General features: G+C 50.6%; 2 protein-coding genes across 2 annotated transcripts; one reads left to right on the forward strand and one right to left on the reverse strand.

Annotated features, from left to right (window-relative positions):
• Positions 1-299: 299 nt before the first annotated feature.
• On the reverse strand, positions 300-9,367 carry PROX2 (prospero homeobox 2). Its single transcript, XM_038139276.1, has 5 exons — positions 8,687-9,367; positions 5,119-6,702; positions 4,493-4,600; positions 3,855-4,049; positions 300-3,755 (listed from the first exon to the last, which is right to left on the reverse strand). Exons 1-5 carry the CDS (start codon positions 9,365-9,367, stop codon positions 3,570-3,572), a joined length of 2,754 nt encoding a protein of 917 aa, XP_037995204.1. The 3' UTR covers positions 300-3,569.
• Positions 9,368-10,957: 1,590 nt separating this feature from the next.
• Positions 10,958-27,272, forward strand: DLST (dihydrolipoamide S-succinyltransferase). The gene is made up of 15 exons (XM_038138305.1): positions 10,958-11,069; positions 15,501-15,534; positions 16,714-16,762; positions 17,822-17,877; positions 18,226-18,300; positions 18,688-18,743; positions 19,435-19,546; positions 20,070-20,225; positions 20,506-20,591; positions 21,237-21,334; positions 23,197-23,327; positions 23,884-23,957; positions 24,815-24,898; positions 25,431-25,598; positions 26,060-27,272. Exons 1-15 carry the CDS (start codon positions 11,001-11,003, stop codon positions 26,192-26,194), a joined length of 1,383 nt encoding a protein of 460 aa, XP_037994233.1. The 5' UTR covers positions 10,958-11,000; the 3' UTR covers positions 26,195-27,272.
• The last annotated feature ends 5 nt before the right edge of the window (positions 27,273-27,277 follow it).

Consider the following 27,277-nt stretch of genomic DNA (forward strand, 5'->3'; position numbering starts at 1 on the left):
GGAAGGGCTGTCTTCTCCAGAGAAAAGTCAAATCTCTCAAATGTGGTAATTGTACTAAAGCCTGGATTCATCTGTCCTGCCAATGCTTATAATGGAACAGCAAATACTGAGTTTTCATGAACATGGGCCACTGGCTCACCAAGGGATACTTACGTGGAGAGCTGCCCTGATGTCAAATAAGCATCTGAGATGTGTATTTGAGGGAAGGACCCTTTCACAAACATTCTTTGAGCTGGGGCCTTCTAGGGCTGGTTCAGTCACTGTAGACAGGTGCCAGGCATTAAATAGAAGAAAAGAAAACCCAGATAATGTTTTATTGTCAATTTCCCCCAAGCTATTTTGGCATACAGGGCAAGCATTCAGTAGGAACTTACTTCAAGCTCTAATTAGCTACACATGAGTAATGAGGGCTCTTATGGTAAGTATTAACATAGAGGAGTACATAAGGGCTCTCAGGCCCTTGCCAGCTGAGTCAGTGTGGTCACACCTCCCTCTTTCAGCAGTTGCAGCCTGGTGGCAGGAATCAGTGATTTAAAATATTTAGCAGCCTTTGCTGCTGGATAGCTGTGTGCACTCAGTGTGCTGTTGTGGATGGGCTGGGAATGCAATTGGAAATGTAAAAGGATAGCCCCGAGGAATTGTTCCCAGAGGAGATAGTTATGAGTGCCTGTGGGCTTTTTGCATATACCACAGAAATTTGGATAGAGGGAAGGAAAGGATTTTTTTTTTTTATTTAAAGATGAAACTCAGCAGTAGTGACTGTACTACCTAAATTGCTTCCTTGGCTAATTAGTGGGAAATGGTGAAGCAAAAGCCCAGCCAAGCCTGGGAGTCATGACCATAGTCTCTGTGTGGGCAGCAGCTCTCCCTTCTCCCCTCCAAGCAGACTCAATTTTTCAGTGGGGCTCTCTCTGTGGTGGACACCCATTAGGCTTTGTTTGAAAACTAGCTTCTGTGTCTTGGGTACAGCTGGAATGTAAGTGACATTACACCCTGCACAGCACAGGTAGTGGAATCTTCATTTCATAGAGGCATAGAGTATGCTGAGTTGGAAAGGACTCAGCAAGATCATCAACATTCAACTACCCTCTCTGCACAGGACACCCCAAGAGTTACACCATGTGTCTGAGAGCACTGTTCAAATAATTCTTGAACTCTGTCAAGCTTGGGGCTGTAAGCACTTCCCTGGAGCATCTGTGTCAGTTTCCAGCCACCCCCTGGGTGAAACACCTTTTCCTGATATCTAACCTAAACTAAATGTCTTCATTAATGGGTGCTTGAGGGAAAGACCCTTTCACAAACATTCCCTCCTTACTTAGAGATACTTAAAACCCCTCTGACATGGCCCTGAGCAGCCATCTTTCAGTGGCCCTGCTGGAGCAGGGGGTTTGACAAGATGACCTCCAGACATCTCCTACAGCCTCAGCCACTGCATGACTGGGATTTGGGGCACTGTCTTGTCCTTGGTCCCCCACCTGCTGTTTTACTGACACTCATGGACTTGCATGGACCACAGGAAACAAGAAAGTGCTCCCCCCACCAGGAACTCTGTGTGAAAAGGCTTTGTTTCAGCAGGATGCTCCAGTAAACCTGTACCTTATGTTCCCTAATTACTCAGCTACAGACAGATGAATTTGCTGGCCCTTCCCTGAGCCAGCCCAACATTTCCCTTTCCAGCACCTTTGCATTTGCCTATCCAAAGCATTACTTAAGCTCTGAGGTCTTTATTTCCTGCAGGAATGACCCATTCATGGTAGCACCAGCAGCATTTATCCGGTGTTGTACATTTGAGTGCAGCACCCTTAAGCTTTGGGCAATGTCTCTGTGTGCCTCCAGGCCCCCGTTCCTGACCCTGACAAGCTGCACTTCAGAGCAGACTAACCATGAGGCACTGGGGTGAGGGGGCAGGTTTAAAGGAACTGGTTGGTGTTGGTTGGTGGAGCCTGCTTGACCCCACAGAGATGCTGGCAGAAGGACTGCCCTTTTTCTGCAGTGTTATTTTTCCCAATAAAAAGCAAGAAATTTCTAGGATAACTCTTTAGAGCAGATGTTATCAAATAGGTCTACGGGGATGTAAAGGGGTAACTTAAACAATGTGTTTATTTAAGAAGGAATCATGTAAATTTGGTGTTGGGGTTGTAAAATATACAAACTTGGAGAAATAAACATACAAAAAGAAGCAGGAAATCTGGGTGGCCACACTTGTAATGCGGGGAGCCGTTGTCAAACTGCCCCTATTTCGGAGCTCCCCATTATGTCCTGATGTTTCCACTTCTTTACTCCTGTAGATGCATTGCCTGTGGATCACCCCATGCCCTTGTCTGATGCTGGAGCTGTGATTCTCCTCTCAAGAGTCACTTGCTGCAATCTAGTACCAGTTGACACCTTACTGCACACCCAAAGTTACCTTGGCCTTTTCCCAGTCTTCTCCCTGAGGGTTTTATGTGAGTATGCTGTTGCTCACTGCCCTCCCAGTGCCCTTGTGCCATGCCTCTGTCAGGACTCCCTCCTCTTCACAGCCTTTTCCTCTCCACTGCCACCTCTGTCAGGATTAGAGAGCCCTTAACACAAAACACTTCACCGTGCTTCATCAGGTAGAAAAGTGGTCACTAAGTCTTGGCCACAGGGTAAAGAAACCTCCTTGAGTTTACAACCCTTACAGCAATGAGGTTGTAGATGTCAAGGCCCAGCTCTTCCCCAGCTTGTGCTAAACCCACAGGGACTGATGGATCTCAAATAACATTCTCCTCTTTCACCAAGGGCAGAGTACAGAGATGCTTGGGGCGATTTTGCCAGCAGGAGCACGGTGTGAGGGAACATGCATGGATGTTTAACGTGGAGCTGTCCTCCCAGGTGATGAGCTGATGGAGACTCTGGAGTGCCAAGCAGAGCTGGCTGTGCTCCCTGCTCTCCACCAGCATCCCAGAGAACACTGCTGGCAGCACACAGCTGCACGGGGGGGTCTTGTCTAACAGCATAGGGGAGGTGGAGGAGAGTGTTATTCTTGTTGGCTGCAACAAACATAGTTTTTACATATCCCAGACAGGAACAACTATCCCCATGGAGTGCTTGAAGCTCTGGAATTCACCAGCTGTTTTCTTTGGACACTGGTGTGTTGTATCTGGACAGAAACAGAGTCATGCTTTTGGACTCTACATCCGCTAGTCTGCTGTGCCAAGGAAACTTTGCCCACTACTAGGACCTCTTCCTGTTTTATAAACAGCAAGGCTGTTTGCCCTGGTTTGTGACCCTCTGGAAGAGAGAACGAAGGCAGCTCAGTCAGGGTCATAGGGACAGCTGGGGCAGGGCAACTTCTCAGGCTCCAACCTGACGGCTTCATCTCTGTACCTCCCTTCTGGCGGTCCTCACCAGTTCTGAGCAGCAGAATACAAGGCACGACAAAAAATCCCAACACATGAGGGAAGTGATAGGCCTCACCTAAGGAGCTGTCTTACAGAGAGCACGTGGCTCTCAGAGAGAGAATACCCGAAATAACAAGTGCTGAACAGAGTGCCCATGAGGTGCACATGGTGGCTGCACACACAGCCCAAGGCTGCTTTCACAGAGACTCAGCTGTGGAGCAGTTCCTGGGAGCAGCCAGCAGCTTTGAACCCTTCTGGGATGTCACTGTCCAGTTTGGAAATGATTTTGTAAATGGGTTTCTTCCAGGAGGGGTCGGCATCCTTGCCTGCCCTGACAGCGCTGAAGAACTCCTGCAGCGTCAGGCTGGCCACCTCCAGGAACCGCCCTGGCACCTGCAGCAAGACAGGCATCAGGCAGTGACACCAGCATGTCATGGTTCCTCCTTACCCCCACAAACGCCACCACCCCCTTCCCCCGATCCTCCTTCTCACCTCGAAGTCATTGCCCTTGTTGTAGTGCATGTTGAGGGCACGGAAGAGCTCTGAATCCCGGGAGACCTGGAGAGTGCAAGCATCCACAACACCCTCCAGCAGGGCCTGCCGGGCAAACTTCTCCACCTGGATGTAGTAAAACTCACGGAAGTTGCTGAACCACTTGATGAGCTGGGAGGTGATGCAGCGGCTGAACTGGTGGGGGGAGAGCCAGAGGATGGTGTTAGGCCAGCTGGGATCCTCCCTACCCACGAGCCCCTGCAAACCCAGCCAGGCGCTGCTGGACTGGCCAAACCCAGCCCTGCCCCAGGCTGGGGCAATGGCATCAGCGTGTCCCGGGTGTTTCCACACTGAGATTCAGATGCCAGCTGCCCTGCAGTGAGAAGGCACATTCATGGGGTGCTGTAATCTGAATAATCGAGTGCACAGAGTGAAGAGCTGACAGCCCACGTCTGCCACCACCCTGTGCACTGCTCCTGGGCAGCCCCTGCTGAAATGGGTGCTGTCCCTCGTCTGCTGCCAGCAAGGCAGGGGGACACAAGAGCAGCCCTGTCCTCATGGTTCCCCAGCGAGGCAGGCTAGGTGCCACACCACACGGGAGCCCCGCCCAGCACCAGTTCTGGCTGCTGCTCTTTTACCTGCACATCAAGGAAGTAGGTCTTCAGCAGAGTGGAGCTGGGGTAGCGGGTGAAGAAAAACATCAGCTTGGCCTTCTTCAGGTGCCCGGGGGTGAGCGTCTCCTGCATCTGCCTCGGGGTCAAGGAAAGCCTACACATAGCAAACCCCGAGCTCGGCATGTCCCTGAGCACCCCCCCTGACACATGCATGCCCAGTGCCCACGATGGCCCCTCATGGCCTGTCAGGGGGGCAGAGGGGGTTCATCCTTGGCTGGACAGCCACTGTTTCTTCCCTTGAGAGTTTCTGAGGGAGCTAATGCTCCCCACAGCACTTCACAGTCTTGTGAGAACCACAATTTCTATGAGACTCCTGTTCATGGTTTAGGGTGACAGGATCCCCAGTACGGCCCAAGAGGAGGCTTGGTAGCTCCTGGCTTATACCCAGCTACGCTACAGCATCTGGCCAACCCTGAGGAGTGGCAGTGCCCTCCATGGCTTAGGACTCCTTTCCTGCCCACACCTGTTTAGCCCCTATGGAGGAGCAGGGACCTTGGCCTTGGAGACCAGCAGGGGCAGTGCCAAGCTGTGGCTCCAGAGGACAAGGGGAGCACATTCCCCAGGGACCTCTAGCTGCCCCCAAAGGATATATAGGTAGAGGCAAAGGGCACTCCATCATTTGCAGCTGGCAGCTCACCGTGGCCATCCCTGCCACCCGGCAGCAGTGCCGGGCTCTCCATGCTGGCAGGGCTCAAGGACAGGGGATGGTGCTGCTGCTGTCTCACAATCGATGACCTCAATTTAACAGTTCCCCAGGGCAGCCTGAGGGGCTCTGGACAACCCTTCTCCAGAGTAGATGGGCTCTCACGAGAGTCGCTGCCCCAGAGGCTGTGCTGGCCGTAGCCCAACAGCTGGCTCAGCAGCTGGCTGTGCTGGACAGGGGTGGCTGAGCCCAGTGAATAACCCATGCTGGGTACTCGAGAGGATTTTCTGACCCCCTTTGAGTTGAAGGAGGCAGTATAAGAGCCCAGGTTCTTCCCCAAAGCTCCTGGCAGGACCTCAGCCTGGGGTGAGCCCAGGGAGCCTGGTGCATTCACAGGAGATGGATTAGCAAATGGCTTTCTGCATTTCCCAACAGCAGAATACTCTCTCCTGGCATCTGGCCCCAGCATCGGAAGGCTGTGGTGCTGCTTCTGGATGAGGCTGTCTGCCTTTGGCCAGACAGTCTTCAGGACAGAGTCCACTACCTGGGATGTCACCACAGACAGCTCATGCTTCAGTGCCTGTGAGAGTACCCTCACTGCCGAGGGCAGGCCACCTGTGTCACCTCTGTCCTCAGCCTCCTCCAGCCCACACACCTCCAGGATGCCCCTCCTGAGAGGCACTTTGCGTGGGTTGCTGGTGGAAGCGGCACTGTCCTTGTTCACTCTGTCTTTGGGCTTTCCAGGCAGTGGTTGCACTTCCTCAGAATCTTCCTGTGTTTGGGCAGCATCCTCAGAGTCACAGACTCGGTAGAACTTCTCCTGAAGCCACCTCAACTGCTGCTCTAAAAAGCAGAGCTGCTCTTTCAGCTGCTGGCAGCCCTTGGCATGGGAGCTGCCCCCTGTGTGAGCCACTCTTCCAGCTGCCCCCATGCCCTGCTGGGGCACCCTTGGCTTCCTCTTGCTCTCCTGGGACATCTCACCACCCCTTTCCCTCTCGTGCCTAAAAGCTGCCTCCAGGCTCGTGTCAGACGCCTGCGGGGTTGGTGGGAGGCTCATGCCCTGGATGATGCTCTCCACCCTGGCCCGCTTGGCTCGTAAGTGCTGGTCACAGAGCTGCTCCCGTGGGTGCTGGTTGGAGAGCTGGTCCCCATCACCAGCACAGGGCACGGGAGCTGGGGCACAGGTCCTGGGGAAAGCCAGGGCTTGTGCTTCTTCTCCAGGACATGCACCACACTTGTAGTCATGAGGCAGGGCCCCTGCCTGAGAGGAAGGGAAAAGAATGGTGGGATCCAGGTTCCTGCCAACCAGTGTGTGGCTGAGGAGCTGTGGTATCAGGGATGCACTGGGGGAAGGCAAGAGAGAGTCAGTCTGGAAACAGGGCTCCAATTTCAGCCCCTGGCCATGCCCTGAAGTGGCACAGTCTCTGTCCTGCTCAAAGCCAGTCCTGCTGTCCATCGTATCTTCTTCCTGCCTGGACGGACTGGCAGGCTTCCCAGATGTTTGATGTTTCAGCCTGCTAGTGCTGTGGAACTGGAGAAAGAGCAAGAAACAGGACGTCATACAGCAGTTTTCCAAGCACAGGCCAGAGATTTTTTCTCACAGATTTCCATGGCATCCCTCCTCCCCTGCAAAAACTATTTCACCAGGGAATGACCCAGGCAGAAACCTCCAGGCACTGCAAAACCTGTGAGCAGACTGTCAGATGTCACACAGCAGCAATGCCCTGGGCACCACCCCACCACCCACTCACCAGCTGGGCATTCATTGTGCCCAGAGCACATTTCACCTGCTTTGGGCCCGGCAGTGCCTGGCAGCACAAACTTGCCACATCACCAGCTGCATCTGCACCAGAGGCATCTGGGGAAACTGCCCTCTGGGCTTGTGGACTCCCTGCTATGAGGGCAGGGAGCACCAGGCAGAGCCCTCTGCCGTGTACACCTGGCAAAGGGTGGGTTTGGGTGCTCCTGGGTGTTGGCAGAGCACAGAGGAGCAGCTGCATCCCTGGTGAAGGTATTCATGGCACACATTGCCTAGGCCAGGGGTGCTGGCCCCAACACCTGCCAGCAGAGCCCCCAGGGCACGGGGATGGGTGGTAGCACCTGGGGGCTGGGCCGGCACGAACAGGCTGGTGGAGGAAGGCACAGAGAGGGTAAAAGTGCAATGTGACCTGCTGTGAGCAGGATACATCGAGATGTTCAGGCTAACACAACATGGGGTTCCTGAGTGCTTGGCAAAACACTGAATAAAAGAAATGAGGATGAGGATTATCAGGGAAGAGAAAAAATACTGAGCCAGCAGCCCCAGGCTTAAAATCCTCATGCTGGCTCCAAGCAGGGATTCACCCCCTCCTCTCATTCCCCGCCTGCCCAGCTTTGCAAAAGAAGTGTAAAACATTGTATCCTGGGTGATTACACAGTAACCATCCCTGTGGGAGGCTTCTTCCTTACCCACGTTAATGAGCAGCGGCTTTGCGCCACTAAATTAGGACAGCTCTTGTCTTTTCCGGACACCTTTAAAGTCTGAGATTCTTTTGCTGTTCCCAGAAATACCTGACCATTTTCAACACCATCAATCTCCTGTCCCTGTAACTGCTCCACGACAAGTCCTGCAGGCAGTGTAGAAAATGGGTTTCTTCTCAGGGGTTTTTAGCAGGTTGCCTTTGTTCAAACACCCTGAGTTCCAGGCAGGTGCTTGGGAGAGCTCTTTTGCAGAGCCACAGTCTTGACTAAGCAAGTATTTTCTGGGTTACCTGACACCACATGTCGATCTATGCTGTCTCCCCATCCGTCCTGACCATTGGGGTTTCATTTTCCTGAGAGTCTGTTGTAGGGTCTTTCAAACTGCTCTGTTTGTCCACAGCCAGCACCAGGCTGGGGTGCCAGCAGCTTTAACATCCTGCCTTGCCCTTGTGTCACAAGCTTCACCATCGCCTGCAGCTGCCTCTCAGCCTGCCCTCTGCGCCCAGCGCAGCCACACAGCAAACACATTGCAGTCACACATTCCATCCAACCTTAATCCTTTCCTCAATGGGGTAACCTGTAACCTCACTTGTTTTTCTACAGAAACACCTTCTTTTGACACTTGCTCACAATTTCTCTCATCTGCTGTGCTCAACAGCAAGGTCAGGAGCTTGCCTGTCCCCTGGGCTGAGGCTTCCCAGCCCCCTGGAACCTAGGTGATACACCCCTTTTGAGCAGATCAACTCAGAGCTGGCAGGGTGCCCTCCACCTGCTTAAGGTTTCCAGCACCTCCGTATTTCTTCTGGAGATTTGGAGGGACGGAGCAGAGCCTCCCATCCCAGGCCATGGCAGTCCACTGTGGGTGGCCCTGGCTCCCCTCACAGCATCTCCGGCTCCGCAGGACCAGAAGGTGCTGCCCTAAGCAAACTCCTCCTACTGATGCAGCTTTCCCCACGAAGTTGGCAGGTGCGTGCTTTGGTTCCCACTCTTACTGGCGGCTTCCACTAGTGCCACCCTCCAGAACACAAAAAAAAAGCAGCCGAGACTCCTCCTACCTGAGGAAAAAGACGGGAAAGAAACGAAGATGCTCCGAAGACGAGGGCAGTGTGCCTTCTCCAAAACTGAAGCCACCCCTCGTGGGCTCCCTGGGTGCTCCTCGGTGGGACAGCCGTGCCCGGAGCAGCGCGCTGTCCCTCCAGACGGCAATTCCCCCCGGAGCCTTTCCCGGCTGCCGCATGGCTCTGTGCGGTGGCAGCGGTGCCCGAGCCGAGCCGCGGGCAGCCCCGGGAGCGCGGGGAGCCCGGGCAGCCCCGGGAGCGCGGTGCCGGTGGCAGCCCCGGGAGCGCGGTGCCGGTGGGCAGCCCCGGGAGCCCGGGCAGCCCCGGGAGCGCGGTGCCGGTGGCAGCCCCGGGAGCGCGGTGCCGGTGGCAGCCCCGGGAGCGCGGGGTGCCGCAGACGCAGCGCCGGCGCGTCCTCCCGCCGCGCTCAGGGCCTTTAAAGAGGGAGTGGGGAGGCTGGAGGCAGCCAACCAGCTGGGAACGACTTCTGAATATGCAGATGCACACCCAGGAGGTCAGGTCCAACACCAGCGTCCGGCCACCTTCCCTGCTGTCCCCCACACTCGTAGCCCCTGGAGCCAGGCAGGCAGGGGCTGTCAGGTGCCGAGTTGCTGCCTGCCCAGGTGGGCAGAGGCCCAGAGGAGCAATTTTCGCCTGGAATTTGGCCGGAAGCCCCATTCAGGACCCAGGATAGTGAAATGTTGGTGAGACGATGCAAAAACACCAGGCTGACAAGCCGTGCCACAGGCAAGGAAGGAGCTGGCCCAGATCCCACCAGCTACCCCATCTTCCATGGAAAGTGGCCAGGCATTTCCCACATCCCACACCGTGGGGGCACGGAGGCAATTTGGCTTCCTGGAGGTCTGCAGCGTAGGACATGGCCAAGAAATGAGACAACGCAGGAAAAGCAGCCACACAGAGTCCCTTGCTTGTGGCAGGGTGCTTTACAGACAGCACCAGCAGAGCTGGCATCACTCCCAGCTGAGCACATCCTGACCCCAGCCCCAGGACAAACCCACCTGCCCCAGCAGCACACGTCCTTGTCAGACAGTTCTCCTCACACAGGAGCTGTGGGTGGGTGGGGAAAGCCTAGCCATGCATGCCACTCCTGGGGCTTCATCTGCTTTGCTTCCACACACTAACCGATCCTGTCACTAACAGCACTGTGTGCCAACCGAGCATGGCAATGCCTAGTGTATTCACTGGGTAGGCGGGAGGCTGTGGTTAAAGGCAGTGGACATCAAGTAGTCAATATTGTTCAAGGATATTTGCCTCCAAAAGACAGATCACAGAGAAATCCCTGGCAGAGAGCCTTTCTGCCTCGGTTACCTTTTATTAAAGCAGTCAGCTCATCCTCAAAGCCTCAGAGACTATCCCCTGTTGATTTTTATTCAACGTCTTTCCTTTGAAAATGATCTCATATTTTGAAGCTTGCAGTTAACCATTCATATATTATTAAGCAGTGGCTAAATTAAGCATATGTGCATAACCCAGACTTGGCCCCTTGAGAGATGCCTGGCTGTCAGACAGCCCTTTGTAACTATCCCAGGCTGATTCTCAGAATCTGTAAATAGGTTCCTTGGGTTTTCTGCCACCTGTGGTTCCCTGCCTGGAAGCGGGCAGAAGACAGAAGCTAGCGGGGGAATTCTCAAATGTTTTCGACATACAGAGCGCACCTGAGGAACAGGGCTTACTTGTGAACTCATTTTCCTGTTTGCCACGGTGAGATGGCCTCACTGTCCATTTCCAACCATGCAGCATGCCGCTGGGTGATGCTTGCGGCAGTGCCATCCACACCGGCTCAGCGCCATGGTTTGCCGCGGTGAGCAGGGAAACACGGGCACAGCTGCCCTGCGGCAGCCCGGAGCCGCCAAAGAGCAGCGTCACGAAACGGCGCTCTTCGTAATGCATAGGCTTACTCATTACACATCTACACATACTATTACATATAACAACATCTATATGTACAGATACGTGTTTATACAAGCAAATGTAATACACAGATATTTTATATGTATGTGATCTATAAGTAATAGTATTTAATAGCACATATATTATATGGGATGTGTTGATAGCTGTATTATTACATATATGGTAACACACAGCAATATTCTGAGCAGACCCCCGTCCCGCCCGGCCCTGCCCCACAAGCCCCCCGGGCCCCGCGGCCCGGCCCCGCCCGCCATGGTCCCGCCCCGGCCGCTCCCCCGTTCCGGGCCGCTTGGCCCGGCCCCCCGCGCTTCCGCCTCGCGCCGGGCCTGGTTCCGGTGTCCGCCCTGCGGCCCCTCCCGCTGCCGCCGCCGCCGCCGCGATGGTGCCGCTCTGGCGGTCCCGCTGCCTCGGCCGCGCGCTGGGCCGCTCGCTGCGCGCCCTCCGACAGGTACGGCCCGCGGGCACCGGCCGCGGGGAGCGGGGCGGCGAGGGAGGGCGGCGGCTGGGCGGGCGAGGTCGGCGGCGCCAAGGGCACCGGGACGCGTCCCCTGCCGCCCGGCGCACGGCACCGCCGCCCCGGGGACGCGGCAGGGCCGGGCACAGGAAGGGGCGGCGAGGCCGTCCCCCGGCGGGGGCCGCGGCGAGCGCGGCGCTGCCCCTTCCCGGCGGGTGCCGCTGCCCCGCTGTCAGGCCCGGCCCCGCGGGAAGGGCGGCGGCGCTCGGCACCGGGCAGAGCTGACCGGCGGCAAGGGCTCCCGAACGCCGCCGCCCCTCCGGGCTCCGCCGTCCCCGCCTGTCAGTGGCTGGAGCACTCGGGGCCCTCGGTGTTGGCAGCCGCCGGCCTGCGCTGGCAGAGACCTCCCCGGCCGGGGTGCGCCCGGTGCAGGGTCGGCAGCAAACCGGTTTGCGGTTTGTTGTTTAAATTCTGTGCTCGGTTTTCAGGGCAGTCATTGAACCGCTGCAAAGGGTGGTAACCTCTGCTGGCTGCAGCGAGGGCTGACAGAGTCCAGTAGCTACTTAATGCTGGGGCTGCCCTTGGCCGGCTGGGTCCCGTGTCCTGCTGCACACATCTTCCATTTAAACAGCAAACATGCACAGCTTCATGTGCGCACAGTTTCATGTGCGTGCCTACGGGATGAGAAAGATCACTTCTCTGTTAGTGACCAGCTGGAGCCCTCGAGCATGAGACTTGAGCGTGATTTTAGACATCCTGCAAATGTAGGCAAGCAAGTGTTGACAACCAATTGTAATGACACGACACCTTTGTGTTGTAAATGCGTGTGTATACATGTAAAACTGCCTTAAGAACAACTTACAAGTAACTGTGTAGTTACAGTTTGAAATGCAGAGGCATATTCTTTATAATCCAGTTTAAACAAGTTTATTAAAGGGGCAGTTTAGCAATATTTAACCTTTGTCAGCTCTCAGTGGTGCTGTGTAATTATAAAGAACAGGAAGAACAGATGGAGTATTCAAACCTTTTACAAAACTAGTCTGAAAATCAGGAGGTTTTAGGCTGAATGCTAGTTAACCTGTTAGATGTACTGGAAGAGTTATAGTAGTAGTTTGATTTCCATTTGAACAGCGATATGGGAAGTAAATTTTGGTTATGATGTAATACAGGTTTTTTGGAGAAAGAAATTCCAGAACTTGGCAAACCTCTGATGGCAGAAGTGAGAACAGTATGCATGTACAAAAGTCAGAAGTGGAGGATTGAATGGGAGGAGTGGAGTCAGTGAGGGTGAGGAAAGGTTGACTGGGTTTTGACTGTCTGTAAAAGAAGAAGAGGTCCTGAATTCATATCAAGTAGAACCCATGAATGTGCATCAATAGTCTGTAGCACATAAGAGTCAGGGCAGGGGCAGGCAGACGTTGAAGGCTACATGAAAAAGTCCAGAGAAGAGCTAGGCTGGAAGAGATAGGTTTGATCAGAAGCTGTGTAAAATACTTTGGGAATCAGATCCTTCTGTTTATCTGGGCAGGAGTTCGTAAAGAACTTTTCCTTCCCTGTTTGATCCTCCCCTCATGCTGGAGGAGTTCTGAGCCTGTTGTCCTAGTAACAGTATCCACCACTCAGCATTGTTATCTCCATCCCATCTGGGCATCTGCCCTCCCGTGCTGTATACCATTGTTCTGATACCCATGAAAGCCGTGCAGCGGGGTTTTCGCGTGTAGCAGGGGTTTGTGCTCATCCCTGTCGAAGCAGCAGCTGCTTTGCTCTCGAGAAGCCATGGCTGGAGAACCAGTTGCTGCTTTGCCTGTTGTTGGAGCTGCACCGCACTGGCCTTCTGGTTTGCCCCTGTTGAAATGAGCTGCACTGTCAAGTTCATCAGATTCCTTGCCTGAACTGGTCCCTTGCTGTTGGTATTCAGGCTGTTGCTTTAGCTGATGTAGCCCATCCTTTATTTCAGTGTGTAGTGACCTGCTGGAAGGTGATGGCTCCTTGAAAGGTGTGGCCTGGACCGTGCATGCCAGGGTCACTTTGGCGTAATAACAGTTATAAAAACAATTCTGAGAAGTCATGTGAAACTAGAGGGAAATATTAATCACTTGGTACATGAGTCACTGGCTAATTAGACCAAGACTTCTTTCCCCAAGTGAACGCTGTCTTTTTAAACTGACCCGAAGTGCTAATGCCATGTAGCAAAACTGAAATGTTTCCATTCTCACTGAAAAAGCGCCAATAGAAGGCAGAGGGAAAATTTAGCCAAGTGATCCAGCAAGAGGTGCAATCAGAACAATTCCTTCAGGGAAAAAAGGGAACAGGAAGCAGCCCTGTCCAGTGTCTCCCGAAACTGCATGTTCATCTGAGGTGCTGTGGTTAAGAGACAGACACACAGCAGTTCTGCAGAATGTAAGCCAGAGAAATCGCAGTATCCTTTATTAGTGACTTCCTCCTCACATTGAACTCTTCCCCTAATTTCTTAACCTTAAAGGCAAAAGGTAGAGTGATACCATTTTTTCCCTTAATTTTGCTGCAGTTGTAGAACACAGACTTGACACCACTGGTGGAAGAGAGCTGCAGATGTTTTCTCACAGCGATTTATTTTAGGATAGACCTTCTAAACTTTCCTTTTTGTTGTAACTCCACAGTAAACTGGTCCCGAGCAAATAAAATTGTCTGGTTTTGCATCAGTCTGAGGCTGTTCCTTTCTTAACAATTTATTGTCTGGCATGCCAGGAATGCCTTTAATCACTTTTTTTAATAAAGCACTCAGGGAAACATTAATGGGTAGAGAGGAACTCAGGTTGCTTGATACTCAATTTGTGGTTGACTCCGTGCTATCTGGGACACTACAGAAAGTGGGGAAAATATAATCAATACAGAGTGCTGAGGGTTGTGGTGCTCTAGAGAGCTGACCCAGTGGAGTTAAGTTGGAGTTTGTCTTGCTGATCCTGGCTTAGAGCCGGCTCTACACAAACGAGACCTGAATTAGCAGGGTGAGTGCGGCACCAAGATTAGGCATTCTAGCGTTCAAGATGACTCTACAAAGTCTGCACAAAGTCCTGCTTCCCTTTCCCAGCCTGACTTGGGACAGGGGCTCCAGCAGGCCCTGCCAGAAGCTGGTTTTGCAGGACTGTTGGTTCAGGATCGTTGATCCCTGCAGTGAAGTGGCAAGCAGGGTGGCTGCATGGTGTTGTGCTGGAGCTCAGCAGTAAGTCAGACTGGCTGCCTGCATCCCTGGCACAGCTAATTATAACCCTGTTGAATTGCCCATTGATCACTGAGTTGTCTCTGTGTTAATATCCAACAAGTCAAATCCATTTATAAGCTTGGATAATTAAACCACCAAGGGCTTGATTCCAGGCCTGTTAGTAGTTTTGATACAAAGTGTTCATTGAATCTTTTTTTGTATGCTGCAAGCACTCAGTCCTGTAGATGGTGTGCCAAGCTTAAGTATATTGTTGGTCCTTGGTATCTGTTGTCTTGCCCATACAGCTCCCTAAATTATATTGATCTTTAAGGTCAGTCATATCCCATCCTGCTTGCTTTGCTGAAGTTGAAATCAGGGCTTGTATGCAAACTTCAGATGCTGAAAGTGTGAAGGAAATCTTTTACCTTAGCAGCTGAATAAGGGTTCTTTAAGCTCTCGGGTTGCTGTCATTCTAAGCCAGTCAAGTGAATTTCCATCATGGCTACATGCTATTTTCCAATTGCTTTTAAAGAGTTCTTATCTTCTCCAATCCAGCAGGTTTGATGTGAGAGAAATATGTAATAACAGTAGGGGGAAGTAATTGGAATATTTTGAAATGTGTTCTACTTTTGAGCGCTGTTTTGCTGAGCTAGGAGTGCAGTCAATGAAGGTATGAAGTGAAAGGTATGAAGGTACAGGTATGAAGTGAAATATCAAAGAATGTGGAATTCCTGACTAACTGACAGCAGTAGAAATTTTGCTACTGAGAGGAATTCTGGTCTTCTGGAGTTCAAAGGCTCCATAGCTTTAGAAAAAAATTTTAAAACCCCTAGATGCTGCATTCATGACTGTAGGAGTAAACATCATGGGATGTTTTATCATCATATCCAGTGGCTACCCTTTACCTTCTCATTCATAGAAAATTCTATTGGAATTTGTTCCTTCTGTTCCTTCTTAAAGAGGAAAGTGTGCATGAGAAGGTCAAAACTTCTGGATCCAGAACTGGAAAATGCAAGCACCAAATTTAACATCACTGCATCATAAAGCACCCTGGGAGGAGACAAAGGATAAAGAAGGGCATAGTGTTCTCCTGCTCTAGCACACTGTGGGAAAGTGGCATGCCTGCAGACTGGAGCATGGGAATGGTGGCTCCTGTGTCTGATTCAGATCTAGGGAAAAACTAAAGTCCTTCTAGGATGGGTTTGTCTTCTTGCAATACTGATATGTCCTTTTCTCTCTGACAGGGGAACTGTACTCTGGCAAGATGCCCTCTGTCTGGTGAGTCTTACACTTCTATTTCATTTCAGGCTACCTAGAAAGAACAGAGCTGATGATGGAGGTTGGCAGTAGGTCTGATTGGGGTTTGTTTCTGTCGGTCATGTAGTGAAGAAGCAGTGGAACGAGCTAAGTTTCATGGGAGTGCCTCCCTTGCCTGATGACCATGCTGCCTGATCCATTTGGTTCTGGTGAAGATTTCACAGCAGCAGCAGCACCGTGTATTTCAGGCATTGCAGTGCTCAAAGCACATGCTGTTGCAGAGCCCTAGCTCTCTAATAAACTCCTTTGAAAATGATGGATGAATATTAAGTGACATGTCAGATCTAGTGTGCCTGTGAGCTCCGCTGATCCTCAAACTGTTTTTCCTTAGAGCTCTGTTTTTTCTAGCTGTACTGTAGAAATTGTGCTGCTTTTTTAAAAAATCAAGTGGGGAAATGGTTCTTCCCTCTGGCATTGTGTAATTGAGATAATTATGTTCTCCAGTTACTATGCTGACTCTCTTTAAGATCAGTCTGGAAATCTGCCCAGTGCCCTGTAAGTGACAAAGGACAGGAGTCCAGTTCATAATAAAAAATGCAGTGTCAGGGCAAATGAGCAGTGTGGGAAGGGGACAGTGGGGCATGTGAAACTGGGAAGCTGTGCAAGTATTTCCCTATTGTGAGTTTTGGAAAATAATTTTCTCTGGACAGGGAGTGGGCAGAGAAGAGGGATGATGGTGGCTCAATACTCTGCCCTACACCCTCTTTTCAGTCCTTTTTTTCCTCCTTAGCTGTCTCTGTGTCTGTGAGGCTTTCTGGGGTGCCTCTTACAGGGCTGATACCTTGCTCCATACTTTGTATGGGTGTGGATAACTCAGCAGTTCTGGAGGTGGTTCCTCATAGCTCTTTCCTGGTTTTGCTCTGAACATTTGTTTGCCCTTTTCAAAGTTACCCTTGTTAGCTTTGTTGTCAAGCTATAACTGTTTTCCCCATCCCTATAAATCTAGATGAAGACAAAACCACTGTTCTCGGCAAGCTCTGGGCAGGTTTGATGGCACTGAGGTGTCTCTGCATGGATATATTCCCCATTTGGCCCCAAACTTCTTTCGGGGTGGGCAACAGTGTCCTCTGCTTTCTTTTATCTGATGAGGATACTTGAGGGTTGGACAGCTGGATAATACAACTCCTCTCTCATTCACAGGTGTGTCTGGGAGCCAAGGACTGGCTTATACAAACAGCAGGAAGCTTATGTGAGTATCCACAGGAAAACTGTCATGTGGGGAGACTGGGGCTGCTCAAGCCATGATAAGATTTGAGGTCTGATGAACAGAATATGGTTGGCTGTCATGAAATCCTTGTGCACATTGTAGGAGTATGGAGATAGCCCTAAAAAAAAAAATCTAGGTTTTGCAGGCTGGGAACTGAAAACAAGCTTTGTCTGCAACCAGATATTGAGACAGGAAAGGGACAGAATGAGGAAACCAGCGATAAATGGATTTCTACTCTTTGATTATCTGACTAGAGGTGTTGTTTGCTCTATGATGGTCTCCTGGTAGATTTTCTGCTGGGAGAAGTGGGGTCATTCACAGAGCTATTGTTCGTATGTCAGGGTTTGCACTAATGAGGTGGTCTTATAAAAATGTATTTGGGGAAATAACTGTAAGAGTAGATGCATAAAAGCCTGAAATACTTTGAAATCCTTTGTCTGTACAAAGTAGCCTGTGCTAGAGGAAATGCTAAAGCACGTTTCTTTCAGTTTTCCAAATGTGATGTTAGTAGATATAAAAATCATCCTTTGGAATGCTTGGGATTGCCAGCTCCCTGTGAAGAAACATAGTGGAGGGAAATAGCTGGTTTTTGGATGCGTTGCCATAGGCAATTTATGGTACTTTTCTTTTTTTTTGGAGCAATCTAACAACTTCTGTAGAGATGACAGTCCTAATCTGGAGGTAAAAAAATTGTTGCTGTGCTGGTCTTGGGCATTGTGTGGGCTGGCCAGGTCACCCTTTAAATAATCAATATTTAAACTGTGAGGGTTCTGTTGGGTTGTCTGTCTAGATGGAAATTCCATACATTTCAGTTCCCACTGAGTTTCTGAGAGCACTAATGATGGTAGGATGCAATGCTTCCTTTCTGACTGGATTGTTGCAGCTTGAACAGTAAATAGGAGTCCTTTGGAACAAATGCATCAGAACAGCCGAGCGGCCTTTCACATCAGTTAAGCAAGTGTAAATTCTGTACTTGAGCTTGGTGCTGGCAGCCTGCAGAGGAATGTTCCTCTGTGTTCATACTCTTCTCTCTTTCTGCAGAGTGAATAGCTCCAGTGTCTTCACTGTCCGCTACTTCAGAACCACTGCGGTACATAGTAAGTAAAAAGGCAGGAGCCAGCCTGATGCTTCTTTTGCTACCTCTTGCTGTCCTGCCAACAGCTACCTTCCATCCTTGGTCAAGGCTTACTGCTGTCCTGCCTGCATGGATGACTCAGGGTTTATATCTCAAGGGCCATAAAGATTTTGCCTGGCATTCCTGTCATAATGTGCCTTTCAGTCAAATATGAATTTCTCTGGTGTTTAAATGTTGATCAGTGTTGAAGCAAGGAGATGGACAGCAATTGATGGCCTACCCTGTTTAGCAGAGTTGTGATGACAAGAAGGAAGCAATACCATCAATTTTTAGCTCTGAAAGCAGTCAAGTCTGTTTGTCTCTCTCACAGGGGATGACGTGGTTACGGTGAACACACCAGCCTTTGCAGAGTCAGTCACAGAAGGAGATGTCAGGTGGGAGAAAGGTAAGCAATTTCTTCCCTGAAATTCTCATTGCTGTTATTGCTGTGTTGGACACCTTGAGGATGCATTACAGTTCACTGGCTGACATCCTGCTCTGTGCCTTTCAGTCTGACAAACAAGGCATTTAATTGCGGCTCTCCTAAGGGGTTAAGAATTGCAGTTACTGCCTCATCACCTCTCTGTCAGGGGTAGTGTTGGATGAAGGGAGATGTCTAAGCTGGAATCAGACTCTTAACTGTGCAGTAGATTGCTTGAGTTGTCTTTTCTTTAGAAATTGTGGAGAAGTGGGATGAAGAAGTTATGGATTAGTGTGGGAAACTGCTGTGGGTAGAGAGGGGAGGCCGGAGCACACCTCCCTCCTCACAGTGGTTTTCATATCTGTCATTCAGCTGTTGGAGACACAGTGGCGGAAGATGAAGTGGTGTGTGAGATTGAAACAGACAAGGTAGGAGTTTCTGGACCAAAACTTTTTCTAGTTCTGTAGCAGGTACCCTGTGTGGCTTCTCTCCTGCTAAGAGCTCCTAGAGCCTGCAGGGCCCTGACTGTGTCTCCTGCTCTCTTCATGGAGAAAAGCTTTTCTCATCTAGTATGAAAACTTGCTATGCCTTAAGTGAGAATTCTTGATAACCCTTACTCATCCATTTAATTAATTATCACTGGTGGTGTTGTTTATTGGAGCTGTAATTTTACTCCTCTTCCAATTTGAGTGCTTTGAGTTTTGAAACCTGTTTGTGTTAAACAAAGGAGAAATCTGCAAGCCATAGGTTGTCTTCGGATCGTTTTAAATTCGGGCTTTAAGTTTATCCAGCCCTGAAAGGACTGTTAAGCCTTGAAGTTCTTGCTGAATTCTCTGCTGAGTTCTGTTTTCAGCTTTGCTGTCAGGAAGGTGCTGGCAGTGGGTCAGTTCTTGACTGTACCCTGGAGATCAGGCTATACATTACAGTGCCAGCATCTCCAAAGCTTCTAACTATTGGCACAAAATCCCAGTGGAGGGTGTGAAAACTGGTGCAAATAGTGTGAGACATAGCTTCTGTGCCAAATTACAATGTGTATCTGCACATATTGGCATCTTCTCTTGGGCGCTTGTTCTCCAACTGATGTTTGGGAGAATTTCACTGATCTTCTTTTTTTTTCAGACATCAGTGCAAGTTCCAGCCCCAGCAGCTGGTGTGATTGAAGCCCTTCTGGTACCTGATGGTGGCAAAGTGGAAGGGGGGACACCTCTATTCAAACTCAGGAAAACTGGAGGTAAGTCAGGCATGCATAACTTGCATAGGCCTTTGTGTTTCCATCAGTTTTTTCCTGAAGATTTAAGCGTTTAGAATGAAATGCTTTTTAGCATTCAGCAAAGGAATTAGAGGGATCCTGAGAGAGGTTAAATAATTCCCCCATCTGCCTTTGTAACGGGAAGAAAATACTCCTATTCCATTGTCCATTAGAAAAGCATAATTTTAGTCCTTCTGAGGGGGATCTTCTCTTTTGTTCCCTCTGGAGGTGACTGAGCTCCTAGCCATAACTAGTTGAAAATTCCCCTAACTTCCTTCTGTGCCCTCTTCTCTGTAGTATCCAGCCTCTTCCAAGAAGAGGTCAAGGGTGATGATGACTAAAACACCTTCACAAAGGCTTTCTCTTGTGGTGACTTCTATCAGCTCTCATGCTGAGAACATAAAGGCACTCTGCCAGAGGTTTTACTTTTGCTAGGTTGGTTGGACTCACAGATCTCTGCCAGTGGAAGCTGGTGCCCTTACCGTGGTTCTTCCTTGTTTTTCAGCTGCTCCTGCCAAGGCTAAACCAGCAGCAGCCCCTCCTCCTCCTGCAGCTCCTGAACCTGTAGCTGCACCTGCTCCTCCCCCTGCTGCAGCACCAATTCCCACTACAATGCCACCAGTGCCGCCTGTGTCAACTCAGCCCATCGACAGCAAACCAGGTGAGGCAGCAGCCATTTGTTCCTGTTCTGGAGTCTCTCTGCTTTGGGGGAGACTGTATCAGGTTAAAGACATCAAACAGAGGCATTTATGGTGAAGGCCCCCCGCAGTATTGCCCTGCGTGCCCCAGACTGGATTGCTCAGCTATGCCTGGAACCTTCCCAGCCTAATTCAGGGCTGCTTCCATACTGTGTTGCTTAAGCAAGGAGGTCCAGTATGCTTTCTACTTCAGGGCTTTTTCTACCTGGCTTCTGGTTTTGACTGATGTGTTTTTTCCCTCAGTGTCTGCTGTGAAGCCGGCTGCAGCCCCTGCGGCAGCCCCTCCTGGGGAGGCAGTGCCCACCAAAGGTGCCAGATCAGAGCATAGGGTAAGCTCTGGGAGCAGGGACCTTGCCAGCACTTCTGTTGCCAGGTGATAATCTGTTCTGGCTTGAGCTTGCCGGATGTGTTCATATCCACCTGTACACACCCAGCTCAGTAGAGCTGTGACAGGTGGGAAAACTCTCTACATGAGGGAACCACTTACAAGTGGTGTGGAGAATGGTCCAGGCTCTATCTGGCACGGGTCTTTTCTAGGCAAAAGTCTTGTCTTGAGCTGACTCAGGACAGAAGGACTCTGTGTGATCTGCTTGGTTTGTCCACAAGCCCTCAGCAAAGGGTTGAGGCTGCTGAAACTGCCTTGTGCATTCTTAAGAGAGCATGGTTGAGCAACCTGCTTTCTTAGCAGTCTTGCTCTTCTGACGGAAAGCTGTGCATGCTTGGAGGTCTTGAGAAATGCAAAGGTCAGAAGTAGCTATACTGTGATGCATTTCAGCATCATGCTTTTCAACTGTGGATTGAGCTGAGCAGTGAAATAAACTCCTCAGCCCATTCTGCTGCTGACCTAAAGTGAAAACCTTGGCCCTAGGCATCTAGTCAATCAAATGGCAAGAGGAGGGCCTTTTGGGTTTCTTGTGCATTTTGCCCTTGGACGAGCATTAGGCAGCTTCTGCTTATACCTTCTTAATTTGCAGGTGAAAATGAATAGGATGCGTCAGCGTATTGCTCAGCGGCTGAAAGAGGCTCAGAATACTTGTGCCATGCTGACCACTTTCAATGAGATTGATATGAGGTGAGGAGTAAACCTCTTTTTTCCCTTTATGAGTAGAAACAGAATAAGGCAGTGATCTTTAAATAGCAGTCAAAACCTTGCAGGTTTTCTTTGGAGAGACTGGCAGCATGTCTTTTGGGCCCTCTTTCTTAGGTATGTGCTATAGTCTGCGCAGCTTCTTCAGGACCACGTTGGTGTTGTGGTATGAGGGGGTACATAGCTTCCTAATGGCCTGTCGTTCCTTAGGAGTTGCCTGCCACTTGTAATAGGGGTAGTCTCTGGTTCCTCTTCTGTGGGCTTTTTGTTTTGGAAGACTGGTAAGTGTTGAGCAGATCAGAAGGGGCTAGTATCACTTGCATATAGCGGCTGTTAGAAGACAGCAAGACGTAGCATCTGCTTTCTGCCACTCCACCAGGTTACTGCTTTTGGAGGTGTTTAACTTGCAGTGAGTTGGTTCTCCAGGGCTCATCAGCCTTTCAGGTGAGCATTGCTTAGGCCTAAGGCCTTTGCTGTCAGATGGTACAGCTTTCTAGAGACAGACCAGCACCCTTCCCCTCAAGCAGGTGGGAGGCTCCTGACTCAAGTGCTTGCATGGACTGAACACACTAATGTCTTTGGAGGGTGGGCAGCTTATGTTACAGTGCATTAAGGGGAAATTGTGCCCAAATCAAATTGCCTTGTGAAATCCTATGCTACTCCTTAAGACAAAACATGTAAATATTTGGGTCTCAGAACAATAAGGCTGGCAAAATAGTCTTGATTGGAGGGAAGTGCTGCAGCTTTATCTCGTCTCAGAGGCTCATTGAGGTGTCGCTTTACGCCAGCCTGGGGCTCTCGTTGCATCTGGTAATGTGGTTTGGATTGATTACTGTGAAGTTGATTTGTGAAGACGTGTGCTGGGGCCTCCTGCTTCCCACGGGGGTCAGTGTCTGAAAGGAGGAGGCCTTAATGAGGCAGTTCCATAGCAAGTCGTATCCTCATTGCTGCAGCCCTTGTGTCTTGGGAGGCACTAATGTCTTTGGGCAGTAATCCTAACTCTAAACAAGGTTAGACACAGGAAAACAAACACTCTAAACCATGGAAAATCCTGCTCCTTGGTGAAACTGTCTCTTCAAAGACTGAAGGTCTCTGAAGGGGGAAGGGATGAACCATGCAATTCCACAGCATCTGATGTTAGGCTAGAATAGGCAGAGCTTGTAGCCACAGCTTGGTTGATGTTTTGTTAATGGCCTCAATTTTGATTAATAGAAACAGTGGGAAAACGTGATTTGTCTGGTCAAGAGCTGTGGGTGGACTGGCACCCACTACCATTCCTCCTGGGAAAAATTCCTTTCATATTCACTCAATTCCCAAAGCCAGAGAGTTGGGTACAAAAAGTGGTGTTGTGCTGTCTGGTGATGAATTTGCAGAGTAATTGAGGTCTTTTCCTTTGATCACTTTGGTTTTATTTCCTGCATGTTTACTGCTTTTGCCACATCCTGGTTTTTCACCCTTCTGTGTCAGTCCAGCCACACCTGCATTTGCTGTCTGTGGTGCCACACTGCTGGTATGAGCACTGTTGTCTCCAGAGGATAGGTGGCAACATCAGGCCTAAGCAGGAAATACACCATGCCCCATCTTGCTTCTGTCCTTGGCAGTGTGGGCCTTGCAGGTTTACCCTGGCTGTGGAGCTCGTGGTCCAGGACCAGTTTCTGTTTGATCCTTTGGCAGGAACCTTAGAGCCATGTTTATATCACATGGGAAGGCTTTTCCAGCAGACTGGAGGTTTCCCATTTGGTGGTGCAGATTCACATCCTTGGGGCTGGCACTGAAATCTGTTACAGAGAGAGGGGATGGTGTTTTCTTGGACTCCCGGTTTACCAGCATTCTCGTGTGTTTCACAGCAACATCCGGGAGATGAGAGCTGTCCACAAGGATACCTTTCTGAAAAAGCACAACTTGAAGCTAGGTTTCATGTCAGCTTTTGTGAAAGCTGCAGCCTTTGCTCTGCAGGACCAGCCTGTTGTGAATGCAGGTGAGTGGTGACCCTTGCTAGTGACTTGCATGTCTAGGGAGCGTGGCAGAATGGGGGAAAGCCAATGGCCAAGTCCATGGCAGTAGTAGCTTGGAGAAGCAAGTCAAATGCCCAGAAAAAATGGGGACAGTCCTGCATGCTGCTGCTGATTTTGCTAAAGCCACTTACATAGGTAGTAGACAGCTTACCGAGAGGGACTCAGGTAGGAAGGGGTGACCAGGAATGGGGCTGGGGCCGTGCATATGCAGCCTGCAGAGGGCAGAGCCTGCTGGCTGGTGTACAGGTGACTGCTGTAGGCACAGTGCAGTTCCTGGGCATGTCAAAGGTGCATGCAGAAGAACAGAATAACCAAGGGGAGAATAACTGAGGAGGACTGAGCAGTGTGGACTGTTTTCTTTCCATCTGTCCTGGTGCCTCTCCCACAGGTACAGCAAGGAATCATTCTTCTCTGGAGTTATGTTTAAGCTAGACGTGAGCAAGTTGCTATGATTTTTTAGCCTGTCAAACCCTTGATCTTAGGTTCTGCAGATGTAACACAAGTTATTTCTCTTTCTAGTGATTGATGACACGACCAAAGAGATTGTGTACAGGGACTACGTGGACATCAGTGTTGCTGTAGCAACTCCCCGGGTGGGTACCTTGGATGTTTTGTCCATGCTTCCCGCAGCCTTTCCTATGGGATGATCGTATACTTTGAGCCAGCCCAGCTTTGTGCTCTGCTGCAGCAGAAATTAACTGATAAGACTGATTCTATAAATGAGACACCTACTGCATTATGGACTGCTGAGATAGGTTTTGAGAGAAGGTGGAGGACCAAGAATATTCTATCACTATATTCATCTTAATAAGAGATCTGGTAATAGGGTCAATATAGATCTCAGTTGTTGATGAGTAGGGCCAGCTTAGGGAAACCCTTTCTTGTCATGAATCCATGACATAGGCAGTAAAAGCTTTGAACATTCTGTCCTCTGGCTAATTTTGCTGTGCTGTTCCACAGAGATGTTTCTGTCCAGGGAGAGTATGGGATGGAGTTACAGATGATGAATTAGTGAATTATCTTCTTGATTAGATGGTTCTGCTATGAAGCAGAGGTTTGACAAGGACTGAAGTTCTGTCACTGTCTTCTCTCAAAGTCTAGGGGAGGCCCAGCAAAAAGAGGTGAGAGAAAGAGGTGCCAGCTGAAATCTCCCAGTGCCTCACCTGAGAATTTATCAATGTGGAGCTGGCTCCAGACAGACCTGGTTGATTTTGTGAGATAGGCTAGCAGAGGCAAAGATGATGGCTCAGTTTAAGTGTCAGCCTTTGATGTGTGTCATGCCAGGTTTCCTGTCAGGCTACCAGGGTGTGAGGCAGCTCTGCCAACCAGCTGCTGTGGGCTGAGGGGGAGGCAGGAGCTCTCTGGGGCTGTGTCCAGATTCCTGCCACATGACAGCTATCTGTGTGTTGCTGCGCTGAACTTGCTATTCATGGACTTTGCTTCTCCCCAGGGTCTGGTGGTCCCTGTGGTTAGGAATGTAGAAAACATGAACTTTGCTGACATAGAGCGTGCTATCTACGAGTTGGGGGAGAAGGTAAGGAAAGTTTTCTGAAGAGGGTTGGGAGGAATGGAAAGAATTGGAAATGCTGGATCGGCATATATTGATTTGGTCTTTGTGTCGTCATCTCTGACCTCTAACACACTGAGCTGTGCTGTGGGGAGTGATCCAGTTACATGTCTGGCTGTGCCTTTGCCTTCTAGGACAGCTCTACTTGTTGCCCATCCAGAAGAGTGCACGCAGTCTGTGCATTAGTGACATGGTGTATCTTCACCTTTGTCTTTAGAGGCCGAGGCTGAACTGCCTTGGGGTAGAAGTCCCTGTGTCAGTCTCCTGCAAAAGCAGGAGTTGGAAGCAAAGGCGAGAGAATCCTTCCCCAAAGCCTCTAGACGTTCACTCTAAAGACAGGACGCATTTTCGGGCAATTTGTGCTGGTTTTCAGCTGAACAAATCGATGAGCAAAGCTCTTGCAGTCAGTATTTACTCCTGGAGAGGGTGGATGTCCAAACTCTCATTCTTTTCTCTCTGTTGTCTGGGTGGCTTTCTGAGACCTTTTTTTTACTTCTAGGCACGGAAGAATGAACTGGCCATTGAAGACATGGATGGCGGCACTTTCACAATCAGCAATGGTGGGGTTTTTGGGTCACTCTTTGGAACACCTATCATTAACCCACCCCAGTCTGCCATCTTAGGCATGCATGCCATCTTTGACAGGCCTGTGGCTGTGGGAGGCAAGGTAGGTGGACCTGCACAGGAGGTTTTAGGGAACAAAGGACAGGGCTCAGCAAATTGAGGACCTTTTTCTAAGGGGTTGGTGTCACTTCTGAAACACTTCAGTGTGAAGAAGGAGCAGAGACTAATGGATATAGGGCATCTTTGCTGGTCCTCGTACTTGCTTGAGCTGTGCAGGGGACTTTGTCCTATCTGAGTGGACAAACTGGTTATAATCTGCTTAGGTGTGGGAAGGAGGAAGTCGTAGCCTTTGTGATAGGGAACAGTTCCAAGAAGGGCCCTTATCTTGTATGTGGCATGGACCCAGCCTGGGCGGGTGGGTAGATAATTTTGCTAGGCAGGACACATCCAGGAGGTCCTGAATGCAGGATTCGGGGTGGGAAAAAGCCAGGTCTTCCCTGAATTCACGGGAGGGGACCATGCAGGCAGGAGCACTGAGCTCACTGATCCCCTGTCCCCGCTCAGATCGAGGTGCGGCCGATGATGTACGTGGCGCTGACCTACGATCACCGGCTCATCGACGGCAGAGAGGCCGTGACCTTCCTGCGCAAGATCAAGGCAGCGGTGGAGGACCCCCGCGTGCTGCTGCTCGACCTGTAGGGCAGCCACACCCCCACACAACCCACCCAGGACAGGGCCGCAGCACCAGCAGGGACGATGCAGGGCATTCAGGAACTGGCAGGGGTCATTCCAGTCTTTCTCCCTCCGCTGTGATTGGAGCTGTCCCAGAGGGAATTACAGGGATAGCTCCTACCTCCTTTCCTATTTTGTTTAATGAAGGTTTGGCATCTCACAAGAACTTGCCATGCGGTGGGCCAGCCACTGAATGGCACTGCCTTTCCAGAGCCATCTGTGTGGCATCCTCTCCCTCACAGCACCAAACTCTCACCTCTAGCTTGTCCTATACCACTGGAAACTGCTTGCTGCTGCTGTGCTAGGGTACCCTTCCCTGCCCTTCTGTGGCAGGTTCAGCTTTACTGCCTAGCACTGAGGTTCCTGGGAGGGAGAGGAGAGGAAAGGCTTACTGTCCTGTCCATGTTTTGCTTGAAAATATTTCGCACTCATCTGCCTTGCAAGGGTGGTCTGACCCCGAGACCTCTTGCAGGAAAAGTTTCGGTCAGAGCAGGGCTTGAGGTAGGTGTCATGCTTCTGGCAGTGCCCTAGTTACACTCCCTCCACAGACAGTAACACGGGGTGGCAGCTCCCCTATTTTCCCTTGGCAATTGTCTTTCACCAGCCCTGTCACTGTGGCGTGAATGTTCTTGTTGGGGTGGGCAGAGCCCGTGACCTCTGTGGAGGTAGCACTGTTCCTGGGGACAGCCCTTTCACCATTACATACCCGACGCGGGGGTGAGAAGCAGCCCCCAGCAGCTCTCCTTGACGCACGGCTCACTGGCGGTGGGGTGACTGCTGGCTTCCTGCGTGGGGCTTGGCCTGCTCCCAGCCGACACACAGCTGGGGGGCCAGGCCTGTCACTGTCATGTATAGCCCAGCCCACGGGTGCTGGTTTTGGGGGGAGGGGGGCAGTTCTTAATCTGATAGCGCACACATGAATTGAGGGGTGAGGGGGTTGCTAGTGCCTGCAGAGTCTATTACTCTTACCCCCTACACAGAACTTGTAACAAAAATATTTAACACGGCGGATTTTAAATGAAATAAAACTGTGCAACGACTGCAAGGTGG

The sequence above is a fragment of the Motacilla alba genome, chromosome 5, assembly GCF_015832195.1.
Source record: "Motacilla alba alba isolate MOTALB_02 chromosome 5, Motacilla_alba_V1.0_pri, whole genome shotgun sequence".
NCBI classification, from domain to species: domain Eukaryota; kingdom Metazoa; phylum Chordata; class Aves; order Passeriformes; family Motacillidae; genus Motacilla; species Motacilla alba.